The 15,174-nt window shown below is 38.8% G+C and overlaps 1 protein-coding gene across 1 annotated transcript in view; it reads left to right on the forward strand.

Annotated features, from left to right (window-relative positions):
- Positions 1-15,174, forward strand: part of LOC150076348 (phospholipase D1-like) — a 601,970-nt gene that overhangs the window by 199,282 nt on the left and 387,514 nt on the right. Inside the window, exon 10 of the mRNA XM_090387327.1 lies at positions 6,997-7,146. Within this exon, the coding sequence (XP_090243453.1) occupies positions 6,997-7,146 (150 nt within the window). The remainder of the gene's footprint in view (positions 1-6,996; positions 7,147-15,174) is intronic.

Consider the following 15,174-nt stretch of genomic DNA (forward strand, 5'->3'; position numbering starts at 1 on the left):
GCTACAACCAACCTTTAACAGAATGAGAAATGAAAGTATTGTCCAAGCAGCAGCAATTTCAATTCTAAAGACATCAACTCAGTTTCCACCATTTCCAAAACCATGGATAATCTAGGGGAGATATTTGCTCAAGTGTCTACCAAAGCATCTTCTCCCCCCACCCCCAAGTTTCTGGCAAAAAACTCAAAAGCAACATTTGAAGTTTTCTTCAAATAACTGTGAGTACTACAACCAACCTTTAACAGAATGGGAAATGAAAACAGAACCATCTCAGTAATCTTGATGAAGGCATATCAGGCTAAAATGTCCAAGTTGGCAGGATGGTTAATGAAGTAATGATGGTATGCTACTGCAACAGGATCAAGAAAAGTTAAGCAGACGAGCTGAGAAAGTTTAACATTGGCAAATGCAAAGTACTGCATGTGGATAGCAGTAACCCCAGGGTAATACCAACTGTGTGGTGTTGCACTTATGCTAATGGAAAATGAAAATGACCTGCAGATAATTTGGCAGTTGGATATGAAGTTCTCTGAGTAGTGCAGGCTGCAGAGACTGCTCATGGAGTTTTGTCAATGAGGAGGCAATTATCCCATTGTATAAAGCAATGGTCAGGCTACATCTTGAGTACTGCATACAGATCTGGAGGCTTCATTTTAGGAAGAATGTAGAACTGCTGGAATGAATACAGAGAAGGACAATAAGACTAGTGAAAGGAACAAAGGGGTGCCCTTACCATGAAAGGCTTCAGTTCTGCAAATTGCAGCATCTGGAGATTGGGCCTGTGATGTGATCTGATTAAGTTTTAAGGCTTTGAATGGATTGATCAAGCCCAGTGCTGATGGGATTCTTCCTGTTTCTCATACTATGCACATGAGAGGGGGGAACAACTTCAAATTGAGGAAGGATAGCTGCAGGATACATGTACGGAAGTTTTCCTTTAGTCAGTGGGTAGTTGAATGCTGGAACAAACTTCAACCTGTTGTTGTGGAAGTTGATAGTATAAATTAATTCAAGGAAGGATTAGACAAACTATTGGAGGGAATGGATAGGTGAAGTGGGAATTGTTTTTTTTTTTTTTTTGCTTATACTATATAAGCTTGCTTTCTTACATCATTTTGCCATTACATCTTGTTCATGTAATATGAGCACCATCAAAAGGCAATTGCAACAAGCCATGAACCTTCTTATCTTGAGACAATGGCTAAAGGTTTCATGTTCTTCTCTCTGAAGATCAACTACTTATGCTTTTGTCACAAACAAGGACTCGCCTTCAGACTGAACCTGAACTCAAGCTTGGACAAAACATCATTCCATTAGCACTCAAGACAAAATTCTCAAGGCTTGTGCTTTGATAGTAAGTGATATTCCTACCACATGTCCAACTGTGGACAAAATGCACAATTTTGTGAACCTCTTACATGCCATTTCAATCAATAATTGGATAGCAAATTGCCACTTTTTACTCCACCTCTGTTGTACACTTGTATGATTTAAATTGATTATGGGTCTCAAGTGTACGCATCTGCTAGAAACAGCATACTTTGATGGCTAGATCCAGTTCAAGCCATTTACATTGCTACTGGAGTATTTAGAATATTCCCTGTCCAGAGTTTATATATTGAAGCAACCGAGCCACCTCTGTCATCCTAATGAAAGCAGTTGTCACTACAATATACTTTTGAACTGAAGTTCTTGCCAGACCACCCTACACAGACATACATTTTTGAGCAACAATTGGAAAATTTGTATAACCTGTCAGACTGCCAACCATTTCTTTGCTATTTTGGTATTGTCCAAGAGCTGCTCAGAGAGCTTAATATCACTGTCATCCTCGTCCTTCGGAAAAAAAGTACCAAGCAGGATGGAATGTCAGTATGATGGATGCAAAAAAGAGCAAGAGCCACTAAAATTAGCAGCCTTAGGAAATCAAAAAAGTGCAAGTTAAACCCAAGTCTGGTGTATGAGAAATCTAGCTTGTCAGCTATCTTTGCTTGATAAGTAGATGTAACCTCCTTTTATATTTGTATTTTTATTTATATTTATCAATATTTTTATATAAAATAACCTATTTGTAAAATCTTCACCAGTATTTTAATTTTTTTAGTGTAAAAAATTCTGAAGTGAGAACAAATTTCAAGTTAATTTGAAATTTCTAATAAAAACATAGTTCAGATGTCTTATCAGCAGTAAAACATCAGCGAAAATTTTCTTAAAATGCAGACCAGAGTTATTAGTATTGGCGGTGACTAATGATGCAGAGAAGCAAGGTTATGCAGCAAAAAAAAAAAAAAAAATACTCCCCTCTTTGTACATCCCTACTTAACAATTTGTCTAATCATCCTTAAATTTATTCAAGCTGCCCACTTCCACAACAGCATGTTAGAGATGCAACAAGAGGAAGCAATACTCTTGATCTGGTTATCAGCAGTAATTCTACATGCATTAAGAATATGCAGTTAAATGATCCACTGGGTTGCAGTAATCACAGTGTACTAATGTGGAATTTAATTAAAGACATAACTCCTGTCAAGACTAAAGGGAAAGGCTTTTGCTTTCATAAGGGTGACTACAGAGGATTCAGATAGTTTTAAATTGTATGCAATGAGACTAACTGATGATGTTACCAACAGCAAATTCTAAATGGGAAACATTCAGGGAAGTACTCATAGAAGCTACTAGTCTTTTCACACCAACGAAGAAATACTGTTCAGCCTTAGACTGAAATGGATGTCAGATGAACTTATTGAGACAAGTGGCAAAGAAGAAAAGTGCATGGGATGCATATAACTTATCAGGTGATTGAGAAGCCTATGATAGATATAAATTCTGTAATTTAGGCAATCTAGGGTATATTATGAGAAGTCTCTGGCAAAGACTTCTATGCTTATATTAAGAGTAGAAGGAAGGGTTTGAATCACATTGGGCCACTTTATGTCAATGGTTTAACTGTTGATAACCATGCTCAGGTTGCTGAGAAATTGAATACATATTTTTAATCTACCTTCACACATGAGGATCTTTAGGGTAAGGGATGCCAGAAGTTTATCCAGCTCCAATGGGGAGTTAAATGAGTTTATGATAACTGAAAGGTTGTTGTTGTTATTTGGTTTTTAGGAGCATTAGCAACGAAGGCCATATTGCTCTGGGGATATGCGGTGGTCATTCCCTGACCTTTCCACATCCTCTGTATTTGGTGGTCACGGGCTCGAACCCCGGTCTAATCAAGAAGCGTGTGCTATGTACTGCCACTCCTGCCCACCTGGCTACGGAGGCACTGATAACTGAAAGGAAAGTGGAAGAGGAATTTTTGAAGCTGAATAAGAAAAGGCAGCTGTGGTGGATGGGACCTATCCAATCATATTAACAGAAGCAGCAAAGGAGATAAGCAAGGCTTTAGCATAATTATGAAAGCATCCTTAGATTCAGGGGAAGTCCCTATGGACTGGAGATGTGCGAATGCATCCCCAGTTCATAAAGTAGGTTCAAAAGGTAACACAAATAATTACTGACATGTTAGCTTACCATTTGCTCCAGTGAAAATAATGGAGTCATTGGTTAAAGAAGTAATGCAGCACCATCTGGGCAGGAATGTAGTTATACTGCAGTCACAGCATGGATTTGTTAATGGGTAGTCTTGTCTAACCAATCTGATAGGTTACTAAAGTTACTATGCAGTGACCAAGGAACTGGATGCAAAAAAATTATTTTAACATCTTATACTTAGATTGCAGGAAGGCTTGTGATAGTGTTGCACATAAAAGACCGCTGCAGAAACTGGAGCAATATGGCATTAAAGGAAAGTTGCTGCTCTGGATAAAGGGAAGAAGACAGAGAGGAGTGGTTTTAAATGTGCACTGCTGTGCATGGACTAATGTTGTTAGTGGAGTCCCCCAGGGTTCAGTACTGGACCCATTGTTTTTTTTTTTTTTTTTTTTTCAATATTTATTAATGCTATTGATGAAGGTATATCAGGTTTAATGTCAAAGTTTGAAAATAATACAGCGTTTGGCAGAGTGGTTTTGAGCAGTAATTGTGGTGAGCTACTGCAACAAGATCTAGGAAAATTGGGTCAGTGGGCAGAGAAATGGCAGTTGAAGTTTAAAATTGACAAATGCAAGGTACTGCATATAGGAGCAGTAATCTCAGATTAACTTATAAACTGTGTGGTACTGTGTCTTTTTCATTTTCCAACTCAGTGTAGTGGAAAATGAAAAGGACCTAGGTATAATTGTGCAGTCAGATATAAAATTTTCTGAGCAGTGTAGACATGGGGTTTTGTTAATGATATCAAAGAAATCATTGAAATCACAGAAACTTTGCTAGCAGGGATAAGGAAGTGATTATCCCTTTGTACAAGGCCATGTAACAGCCACATTTTGAGAATTGTATGCAGGTCTGGAGGTATCACTTTAAAAAAGATTAGGGGTGATCTGATTGAGGTGTTTAAGGCCTTTAATGGCTTGAGTAAGCTGAATGTGAATGGCATTCTTCTTGCTGGGACTACATACATGAGGGAGCATAAATTTAAGTTGAGGAAGGATGGTTGCAGGATAGATGTGTGGAAGTTTGCCTTCAGCCAGCGGGTGGTTGATTGTGGAACAGGCTTCCATCTATCGTTGTGGAAGTGGAAGGTTTGAATAAATTCAAGGAAGAACTAAACAAATTCTTGGAGGGTTTGGATGGGAGAAGTGTATATATATATTTTTTTAGTTGAATGATATATAAGCTGATAGGCCGAGAAATGGCAACTGAAAGTTTAACATTGACAAATGCAAAGTACTGCATATGGGTAGCAGTAACCCTGTGATACTACACTCAGGGAAGTGGAGAATGAAAAAGTCCAGTGGGTAATTGTGCCGTCAGATATGAAGTTCTCTGAGCAGTGCAGACATGCTGCCAGAGCATTTTTTTTTTAGTTGGTGGCGCATCGGCTTCTGTGGCCATAATGCACCTTCAAAAGTTTTTGCATTTTGCTCTGATCTAAGCCCGAGACAGGATTCGAACCCGCGACCTTTGGGTTGCTACGCAGGCACTATTACCCACCTGGCTAGCCTGGTCGGCCTGCCAGAGCAGGTCATGGAGTTTGTCAATGATATATAGGAATTTTGCTAGCAGAGACAATGAGGTGATTATCCTTTGTATAAAGCAATGGTCAGGCCACATCTTGAGTAGGAAGGATTTTTAGGATTTTTACTCATTTTAGGAAGGATGTAGAGTACAGCAAAGGGCAACAAGGTTGGTTAGAGCAACAAAGGGGTGTGCTTATGAAGAAAGGCTTAAGTTCTGCAAGTTGCAGCATCTGGAGGCTAGGCACCTGCAAGGTGTCTGATTGAGGTGTATAAGGCCTTGAATGGTTTGAGCAGGCTCAATGCTGATGGGATACTTCCAGACTAAGAACCTGAGGGGGCATAGATTCAAATTGGGGAAAAACAGTTGTAGAATAGAATGTGCAGAAGTTTATCTTTAGCCAACTGGTAGTTGATTGCTGGAACAGACTTCCATCTGTTGTTGTTGTGGAAGTTGATAGTTTAAATAAATGTAAGGCTGAACTAGACAAACATTTGGAGTGAGCAGATGGGTGAAGAGGTTTTTTTTTTTTTTTTTTTTTGGGCTGATGCTGTATAAGCTCTTGCTTTCTTGCATCATATTCCTATTACTGCTACTATCAGGTGGAAGTTTGTTTCAGCAATCAATTACTCTCTGTCTGAAAGCAAATTTTGCAAATGTATTCTGCAACTATTCTTTCTTTATTTCGCTTTAAATTTATATCACTTTATATATTCAATCCATTGAAAGTCTTAAAGAGTTCAGTCAGGTTTCCTTTGTATTTGCCTAGTTTCCAAGCCCTACTGCAGAACTGGAAAAAAAAAATCTTAATTTTTTCTTTCTTGTTTACTCACTCTTCTCTGAATACTCCTTTGCCTTAAACCTGTATGCTATACTCAGAATGTAGCATAACAATTCACTTATCCAACAGAATAATCACCTCCTTGTCCCTGCTGGCAAAAATTCCTGTATCTTGCAGAACACTACGAGTTGTCCTAGTAGCCTGTCCACACTGTGCAGAGAACTTAATGTTGGACTGTACAGTTACTTCTAGGTATGATTTTTTGTTCTTCACCTTGTTGAGTGTGGTACTGTTCAGTTGATATGTTATTCTGGGATGACTGTTACCCATATACAGTAATCCTTATAAAAACACAGTTTTCTTAGTTACCTTGGTATTCAAGAGAACTGATCTGGTAATCATGATATATTTCAAATTTCTAGGTGCTAGATTTGTACATACTGAAGTAAATAATCAGCATCTCATAAACTGTTTTGAGAACTGCATAAATAGTACTTACAGTAGAACATTGAAAATAAAAAAGGATTTATTCAATTTAGAGATGTAGGAACAGTTTTCATTTTTGAAAATTAATTTAAAATAGGAAACTTTTAAATGAATCTCTAACACAGAGATTCACTTAAAAAGTTCTTCACATTTTTAAGAACTTAATGTGTATCATAATAATTAAAATACAAAACAGTCTCAAAAGTGTGCTTGTTTAAGGAGTAATGTGTGCAATACTGTGCTTGTTTATGGAGTAATGGTGCTGAAGAATGGTAGCAGATTTTGGTTCACTCATAAAAGATCTGTAGTATAAAATTGAAATGTGTTGTTTTAGTTGTTTCTTTTCCTTAGTGTAGATTATAATTATGATAGAGTAAATTTAAAGAGTAAAAGAAATGAAATAGATAGTTGGCATTCATTTTTATCTCAAAGAGGTACATTAAATATAAAAGAACAAGTACTGAAGATTTAAAGATAATTATTAGCTATAATTTGAATTTTTAATTTTGTGTTTTTATGAAAATATAAATTCCATGGTTCATTGATTTGTGTGTTGTATTCAATTATTTATAATTTATATCACTGTAATATACAGTTCATCGAAATTGATAAGGAAAGTGTGCACAATAATCTTAATATTATGATAATTATATTCCACTTAGAGACTTGCATCTTAAATTTTGGACAGAGGACGAAGCTAGAAACTGGATCCAGTCATTGAAAAGAACAGCAGGTTCTACTGGAAAGGATTTTATTGATCTCAATCGCTACAGCTCATTTGCTCCTGTTAGATTGAATGCTCTATGCGACTGGTAAAAGATATTTTATTTACTATAACTGACTTTATTGATATTTAATGTGTGAGCTGTATAATTATTTGCAGTTTTCAATAAATATATATTATACCCATAAATTATCTTCTCAGCTATGAAAAATATTTAAAAAAATGTGATAGACTTAGTTTAGCATTGTAAACCTCCCAATTTGCATGAGGGATGCACTCTTACATGCTTTCATGATTAGATATTATGCAAATTGAGGCTTATAATACATGAATTGAAGGTGGGGGGGAGATTTTATGGCCCACCATGCCATTATGATCTAGCCAAGAAGGTCTTTGTGTGTGTGTGTGTGTGCCAGGTGCAGAGAGTGTCTAGAAATTAGGCATCAACTCAGCATTCTAATGGGTGTCTATGAGAGCTTGAGGTTTAGGGTAGATGCCCTCGAAGAAATTAATATGAGGGGCACGTCACGCTCTCAGCTGCCCAACTCAACGCCAGAGCTTACAATTGTGCATCGGGCAACATAGCGGCAATCTCTAAGGCAGAATGCACTGGTCCCAAAGGAACTAGTTATTGTTGGTGACGCTATTGTCAGGAAGATGGCTAATATATTGTGTAAAAAGGATAGATGGAATAGGACCAGGGTATTTCTGCCAGGGGCAAAAGTTGATGGTGTTGTGAAACTTATATCATCCTTTAAGGGCACAAAGGCTTATATTGTTTTACATGTTGGTACCAATGACATTAAGAGTAGGAGATCTGCAGATTTACTTAACAAGTACAGGTCAATGTTGCAAAAAAGTCGTGAGTTAGGGTTAAATTACAAAGGGTCTGAAATTCTGCCCAGACACGATAGGAGGAAGTACATGATGAGAGCCTTGTCAATCAATTCGGCCCTGGAGGGAATGTGCAAGGCTCGTGGGGTAGAATTTTTTTCAGCATCATCTGTGCTTGTTAACAGGAGAGATTGCTTCTACAGAGATGGGATACACTTAAATAAAAAGGGTGCAAGAATATTTGCTGATGCTATCGAGGCAGTGTTAGGTGGGTCGGAAAACTGCTAGCTTGGGGGGCGATTCATAGACTAAAAAGTTAAAAGTAGCCGCAGGCAGAGGTGAAGGTGATTCTTGCACTACTTCTATTAGAATAAGCAGCAACCTGGAGCGAGGGGTGCTGGGAGTTTCAGGGACTGATAGCAGTCATCGTGAAACAGGTGGGTATATGGGATGTGTTAGAGTAACTAAGAATAAGAATAGGTGCATGTATACCAATGCTAGAAGTATAGCAAATAAATTTGATGAATTTGAAGTGTTGGTCAAGACATCAAAGGCTGATATTTTTGGGATATCAGAGACGTGGTGTCACACAGATATTGGGCATGCAGAATTGGAATTTGGAGAGCACAATGTACACAGAAAAGATAGACAGGACAGGAAGGGACAAGGAGTTATGCTATTAATTAAGAAAAACATAAAATGAAAAGAAGTGCATCTGGTTGATATAGATGGACAATACAGTGTTGAGTCAGTTTGGTTTGACATAAGCACTGCGAAAGCAAAAATAAGAGTAGGAGTGTGTTATACGCCTAATGACTCGAATGAGTACAACAAACAATTGTACAGAGAAATAGAGTGGGCTAGTAAATCAGAATGTCTTATAATGGGGGAGTTTAACTTCCCAGATATTGACTGGAACTTGTAGATTGTTCACTCGCACACTATATTTGTAAGACTTTTGTGGATTTATTGGATGATTGTTTTCTGTAACAGCATGTTTGAGAGGCAACCACAGAGGGTTGATCTGGTTATCAGCAGTGATCATTCGTTGTATTAAGAATTTGCAGATAAAGGAACCACTAGGTGGCAGTGATCACACTTTACTGATATGGGATTTACTTAAAGATATAATTACCATCAGGGGTAAAGGAAAGGGTTTTTGCTTCCGTAAAGGTGACTACAGTGGTCTCAGACAGTTTTTAAATTCCGTACAATGGGACCAACTGATGATGTTACCAACAACAAATTCTAAGTGGGAAGCATTCAAGGAAGGATGTAATCGTGAATGTTTCATACCTATTAAGAATTATTGTTCAAGGAATAGGCCTAAATAGTTGTCAAATGAACTAATGAGACTCGTGGCAGAGAAGAAAAATGCTTGCAATGCATATTATTATTATTATTATTATTATTAGCTATATGGTGCAAGGAAGCCTCAAACCTATGATGCACTAGCCAAAAAAAAAAATTTATGAATTACCCTGAGAGAGAGAGAGAGAGAGAGAGAGAGTCAGAGTCATAAGTAGAAGGGAATCACCAAGAAAGAGAATAATGATCATATCCAGCTCAGGATCCTGGGTGTGCCAAGCCCAGGATCCTGAGCTGGATATGATGTGAGTTCCTGGGGTTCATAAATTTTCAGGGGACACAGAAGCCTATGGCAGACATAAGCTAGTCTGTAATCAAATCACAAAGGAGGTTAGGCAGGTGAAGGCAGATTATGAGAAACCTTTGGCAAAGAATGCTAAGAAAAACAGCAAGGATTTCTTTACTTATATATGACAAGTATATTTACTTATATATTTATACTTATATATTTACTTATACTTTGACAAGTACAGGTCATTGATGAAAAAAAGCCGTGAATTAGGGTTGAAATTGAAAGTGTCTGCAATTCTGCCCAGACACGATAGGAGGGAGTATATGATGAGAGCTCTGTCAATCAATTCGGCCCTGGAAAGATTGTGCAGGGCTCAAGGGGTAGAATTTTTTTCAGCCTGGTCTGTACTTGTTAACAGGAGAGACTGCTTCTACAGGGATGGAATACACTTAAATAGAAAGGGTGCAAGAATGTTTGCTGATGCTATCGAGGCAGTGTTAGGTGGGTCGGAAAACTGCTAGATTGGGGGGATACAAGGACTAATAGATTAACAGTAGCCACTGGCAGAGGTGAAAGTGATTCTTGCACTGCTTCTATTGGAATGAGCCGCAGCCTGGAAAATAAGATGCAGGATATTTCAGAGACTGCTGGGAATCATTGGGGTACAAGTAAACACATGGGTTGTGTTAGGGTAGCTAAGAAAAAGAACAGGTGCATGTATACTTGTGTGTACACCAATGCTAGGAGTTTAGTAAATAAATTAGATGAATTTGAGGTATTGCTCAAAACATCAAAGGCAGATATTGTGGGGATTTCAGAGACGTGGTGTCACACAGATATAAGGAATGCAGAACTGGAATTTGGGGAGTACAATGTCTACAGAAAAGATAGACAGGATAGGAAGGGAGGAGGGGTTATGCTATTAGTTAAGAAATACATAAAATCCAAGGAAGTGAAGCCAGTCGACATCGCTGGACAGTGCAGTGTCGAGTCAGTTTGGTGTGACATAAGCATTGGGAGATCAAAATTGAGAGTAGGAGTGTGCTATAGGCCTAATGACTCTGATGAGTATAATAAGAAACTGTTCGGAGAAATAGAGTGGGCCAGTAAATCAGAGAGTCTTATAATGGGGGATTTTAATTTCCCAGATATTGACTGGAATTTGGGGGTTGGTCACTCACACAGTAGCAAGGCTTTTGTGGATTTATTGGATGATTGTTTTCAACATCAGCATGTTCGGGAGGCAACTAGAGGGAGTAATACTCTTGATTTGATTATCACTAGTGATTCTTCATGCATTAAGAATCTGAAGATAAATGAACCACTAGGTGGCAGTGATCACAGTGGTGAAGTGGGAGTTACTCAAAGAGGTAACTACCATTAGGGGTAAAGGGAAGGGGTATTGTATCGTAAAGGCGACTACAATGGACTGAGACAGTATTTAAATTCTATACAGTGGGATCAACTGATGATATTGCCAACAGCAAATTCAAAATGGGAAGCATTCAAAGAACTTATCTTGGAAGCTACTAGGCTTTTCATACCAACTAAGATATATTGTTCAAGGTTTAGGCCTAAATGGATGTCAGATGAACTAATGAGGCATATGGCAGAGAAGAAAAATGCATGGGAAACATACAAATTAACACGTGACACAGACGCCTATGATAGATACAAGTTGATCTGTAACCAAATTACAAAGGAGGTTAGGCAGGCGAAGGCAGATTACGAGAGATCCTTGGCAAGGGATGCAAAGAAAAACAGCAAAGAGTTCTTTACTTATGTAAACTCTAGAAGGAAGGGGATGAATCAGATTGGTCCACTTGAGATCGATGGGTCAACTGTTGATGACCCTGCTCAGGTAGCTAACAAACTAAATGAATATTTTGCATCGACATTCACACATGAGGAGTTATTCAGCGAGGGGAATGCCAGAGGTGTATTCAACTCTAGCAGTAAGCTAGAGAATCTTGTAATAACTGAGAGCAAAGTGGATGAGAAATTGTTGAAGATAAACACAAGAAAGGCACCTGGGGTGGATGGGATCTATCCAGTTATATTAAAGGAGGCAGCAAAGGAAGTAAGCAAACCCTTAGCCATAATTATGAGAGCTTCCTTGGACTCAGGGGAGGTATCCATGAACTGGAGATGTGCAAATGTGACCCCAATTCACAAAGGGGGATCAAAGGCTGACACAAGTAATTATAGACCTGTGAGTTTAACTTCTGTTCCCAGAAAATTAATGGAGGCACTGGTTAAAGAAGCACTGCAGGATCATCTAGACAAGACTTCAGTTATAGCTAGGACACAGCATGGTTTTGTTAAGGGTAAGTCTTGCCTGACCAATTTGATTGGATACTATGATGCAGTCACAAAAGAACTGGATGCAGGGAATAACTTTGATATTATATACTTGGATCTTAGAAAGGCTTTTGATACTGTTGCACATGGAAGACTGCTGCACAAATTGCAGCAGTGTGGCATTGGAGGCAAATTGCTGCTATGGATAAAGGGGTGGTTGAGGGGGAGAAGACAGAGAGTGGTAATCAATGGACACTGCTCATCGTTCACTAATGTTATTAGTGGAGTCCCTCAGGGTTCAGTGTTGGGTCCTTTATTGTTTTCTGTATTTATAAATGATATTGATGATGGTATATCAGGCTTAATGTCCAAGTTTGCAGACGATACGAAGGTTGGCAGGGTTGTCAAGGACACTACTGACACTATGCTGCTGCAACAGGATTTGGAAAGGTTGAGCAGATGGGCTTCGAGGTGGCAAATGAAGTTTAACATTGACAAATGTAAAGTACTACATATGGGAAACAGCAACCCCAGAGCAACTTATCAACTGTGTGGTACTACACTGACAGTGATAGAGAGTGAAAGGAACCTGGGGGTGGTTGTGCAGGCAGATATGAAGTTCTCTGAGCAGTGCAGACGGGCTGCAAGAGTAGCTCATGGTGTATTGACAATGATATATAGGAATTTTTCTAGCAGGGATAAGGAGGTGATTATTCCCTTGTATAAGGCAATGGTCAGGCCACACCTAGAGTACTGTATACAGGCCTGGAGGCCTCATTTCAAGAAGCATGTAGAGCTGCTGGAACGAGTACAGAGAAGGGTAACTAGATTGGTGAATGGGACAAAGGGGTGCTCTTACGAAGAAAGGCTTAAGTTATGCGAATTACAGTGTCTGGAAACTAGGCACCAGCGAGGTGATCTGATAGAGGTGTACAAAGCCTTGAATGGTTTGAGCATGCTCAATGCTGATGGGATTCTTCCTCTTGCTCAGAATAATCACCTGAGAGGGCATAAATTCAAATTGAGGAAAGAAAGATGTAGGATAGATGTGCGGAAATTTGCCTTTAGCCAGCGGGTGGTTGGTAGGTGGAACAGACTTCCATCCCTTGTCGTGGAAGTTGATAGCCTAAATAAGTTTAAGGCTCAGCTGGACAGCTATTTCGAACGAACAGAGGGGTGAAGTGGAAGTGGTTATTTTTATTTATTTATGTTACTTTTTTTTTTTTTTTTTTTTTGGCTGATGCTGCATAAGTTTGCTTTCTTGCATCAAATGCCTCTACTAATGCTAATGCTAATATACTCTAAAAAGAAGGGGAGCTGAATCAGATTGGTCCAGTTGATATCGATGGTTTGACTTTTGATGATCCTGCTCAGATAGCAAACAAATGAATGAATGAGTATTTTGCATCTACATTCACACATGAGGAGTTATTAAGGAAGGAAGATGCCAGAAGGTTATCAAATTGCAGCAGGGTGCTTAATGATTTTGTAATAACTGAGAGCAAAGTGGAGGAAAAATTATTGAAGTTAAACATAAGAAAGGCACCTGGTGTGGATGGGATCTATCCAGTTATATTAAAAGAGGCGGCAAAGAAAGTAAGCAAACCCTTAGCGATAATTATGAGAGCATCCTTAGACTCAGGGGAGGTCCTCACGGACTGGAGATATGCAAATGTATCCCCAATTCACAAAGGGGGATCAAAGGGTGAAAGAGTAATTACAGACCAGTTAGTTTAGCTTCTGTTCTGGGTACAATAATGGAGTCACTCGTTAAAGATGCATTGCAGGATCATCTAGACAAGACTGCAACAATAATTCAGACACAGCATGGGTTTGTTAACGGAAAGTCTTGTCTGACAAATTTATTATGATGTGGTTAGAAAGGAACTGGATGGATGCAAAAAATAATTTTGATATCATCTACTTGGATTTCAGGAAAGCTTTTGACACTGTTGCGCATGTAAGACTATTGTACAAATTGGAGCAGAATGGTATTAAGAGTAAGTTGCCACAATGGATAAAAGGATGGTTGAGTGGGAGAAGACAGTGGGACCAACTGATGATGTTACCAACAGCAAATTCAAAATGGGAAGCATTCAAAGAACTTATCTTGGAAGCTACTAGGCTTTACATACCAACTAAGAAATATTGTTCAAGGTTTAGGCCTAAGTGGATGTCAGATGAACTAATGAGACATATGGCAGAGAAGAAAAATGCAAGGGATACATACAAATTAACACGTGTCACAGAAGCCTATGATAGATACAAGTTGATCTGTAACCAAGTTACAAAGGAGGTTAGGCAGGCGAAGGCAGATTACGAGAAATCTATGGAAAGGGAGGCAAAGAAAAACAGCAAAGAGTTCTTTACTTATGTAAACTCTAGAAGGAAGGGAATGAATCAGATCGGTCCACTTGATATCGATGGGTCAACTGTTGATGATCCTGCTCAGGTAGCTAACAAACTAAATGAATATTTTGCATCGACATTCACACATGAGGAGTTATTCAGCGAGGGGAATGCCAGAGGTGTATTCAACTCTGGCAGTAAGCTAGAGAATCTTGTAATAACTGAGAGTAAAGTGGAGGAGAAATTGTTGAAGATAAATAGAAGAAAGGCACCTGGAGTGGATGGGATCTATCCAGTTATATTAAAGGAGGCAGCAAAGGAAGTAAGAAAATCCGTAGCCATAATTATGAGAGCTTCCTTGGACTCAGGGGAAGTACCCATGGACTGGAGATGTGCAAATGTGACCCCAATTCACAAAGGAGTATCAAAGGGTGACACAAGTAATTATAGACCAGTTAGTTTAACTTCTGTTCCCGGAAAATTAATGGAGGCACTGGTTAAAGAAGCACTGCAGGATCATCTAGACAAGATTTCAGTTATAGCTGAGACACAGCATGGTTTTGTTAAGGGGAAGTCTTGCCTGACCAATTTGATTGGATACTATGATGCAGTCACAAAAGAACTGGATGCAGGGAATAACTTTGATATTATATACTTGGATCTTAGACAGGCTTTTGATACTGTTGCACATGGAAGACTGCTGCACAAATTGGAGCAGTGTGGCATTGGAGGCAAATTGCTGCTGTGGATAAAGGGGTGGATGAGGGGGAGAAAATAGAGAGTGGTAATCAATGGACACTGTTCATCGTGGACTAATGTTATTAGTGGAGTCCCTCAGGGTTCAGTATTGGGTCCATTATTGTTTTCTGTATTTATAAATGATATTGATGATGGTATATCAAGCTTAATGTCCAAGTTTGCAGATGATACAAAGGTTGGCAGGGTTGTCAAGGACACTACTGACACTATGCTGCTGCAACAGGATCTGGAAAGGTTGAGCAGATGGGCTGAGAGGTAGGAAATGAAGTTTAA

This window comes from Mastigoproctus giganteus, chromosome 13 (assembly GCF_048544385.1).
Source record: "Mastigoproctus giganteus isolate SK-2022 chromosome 13, ASM4854438v1, whole genome shotgun sequence".
NCBI classification, from domain to species: Eukaryota; Metazoa; Arthropoda; class Arachnida; order Uropygi; family Thelyphonidae; genus Mastigoproctus; species Mastigoproctus giganteus.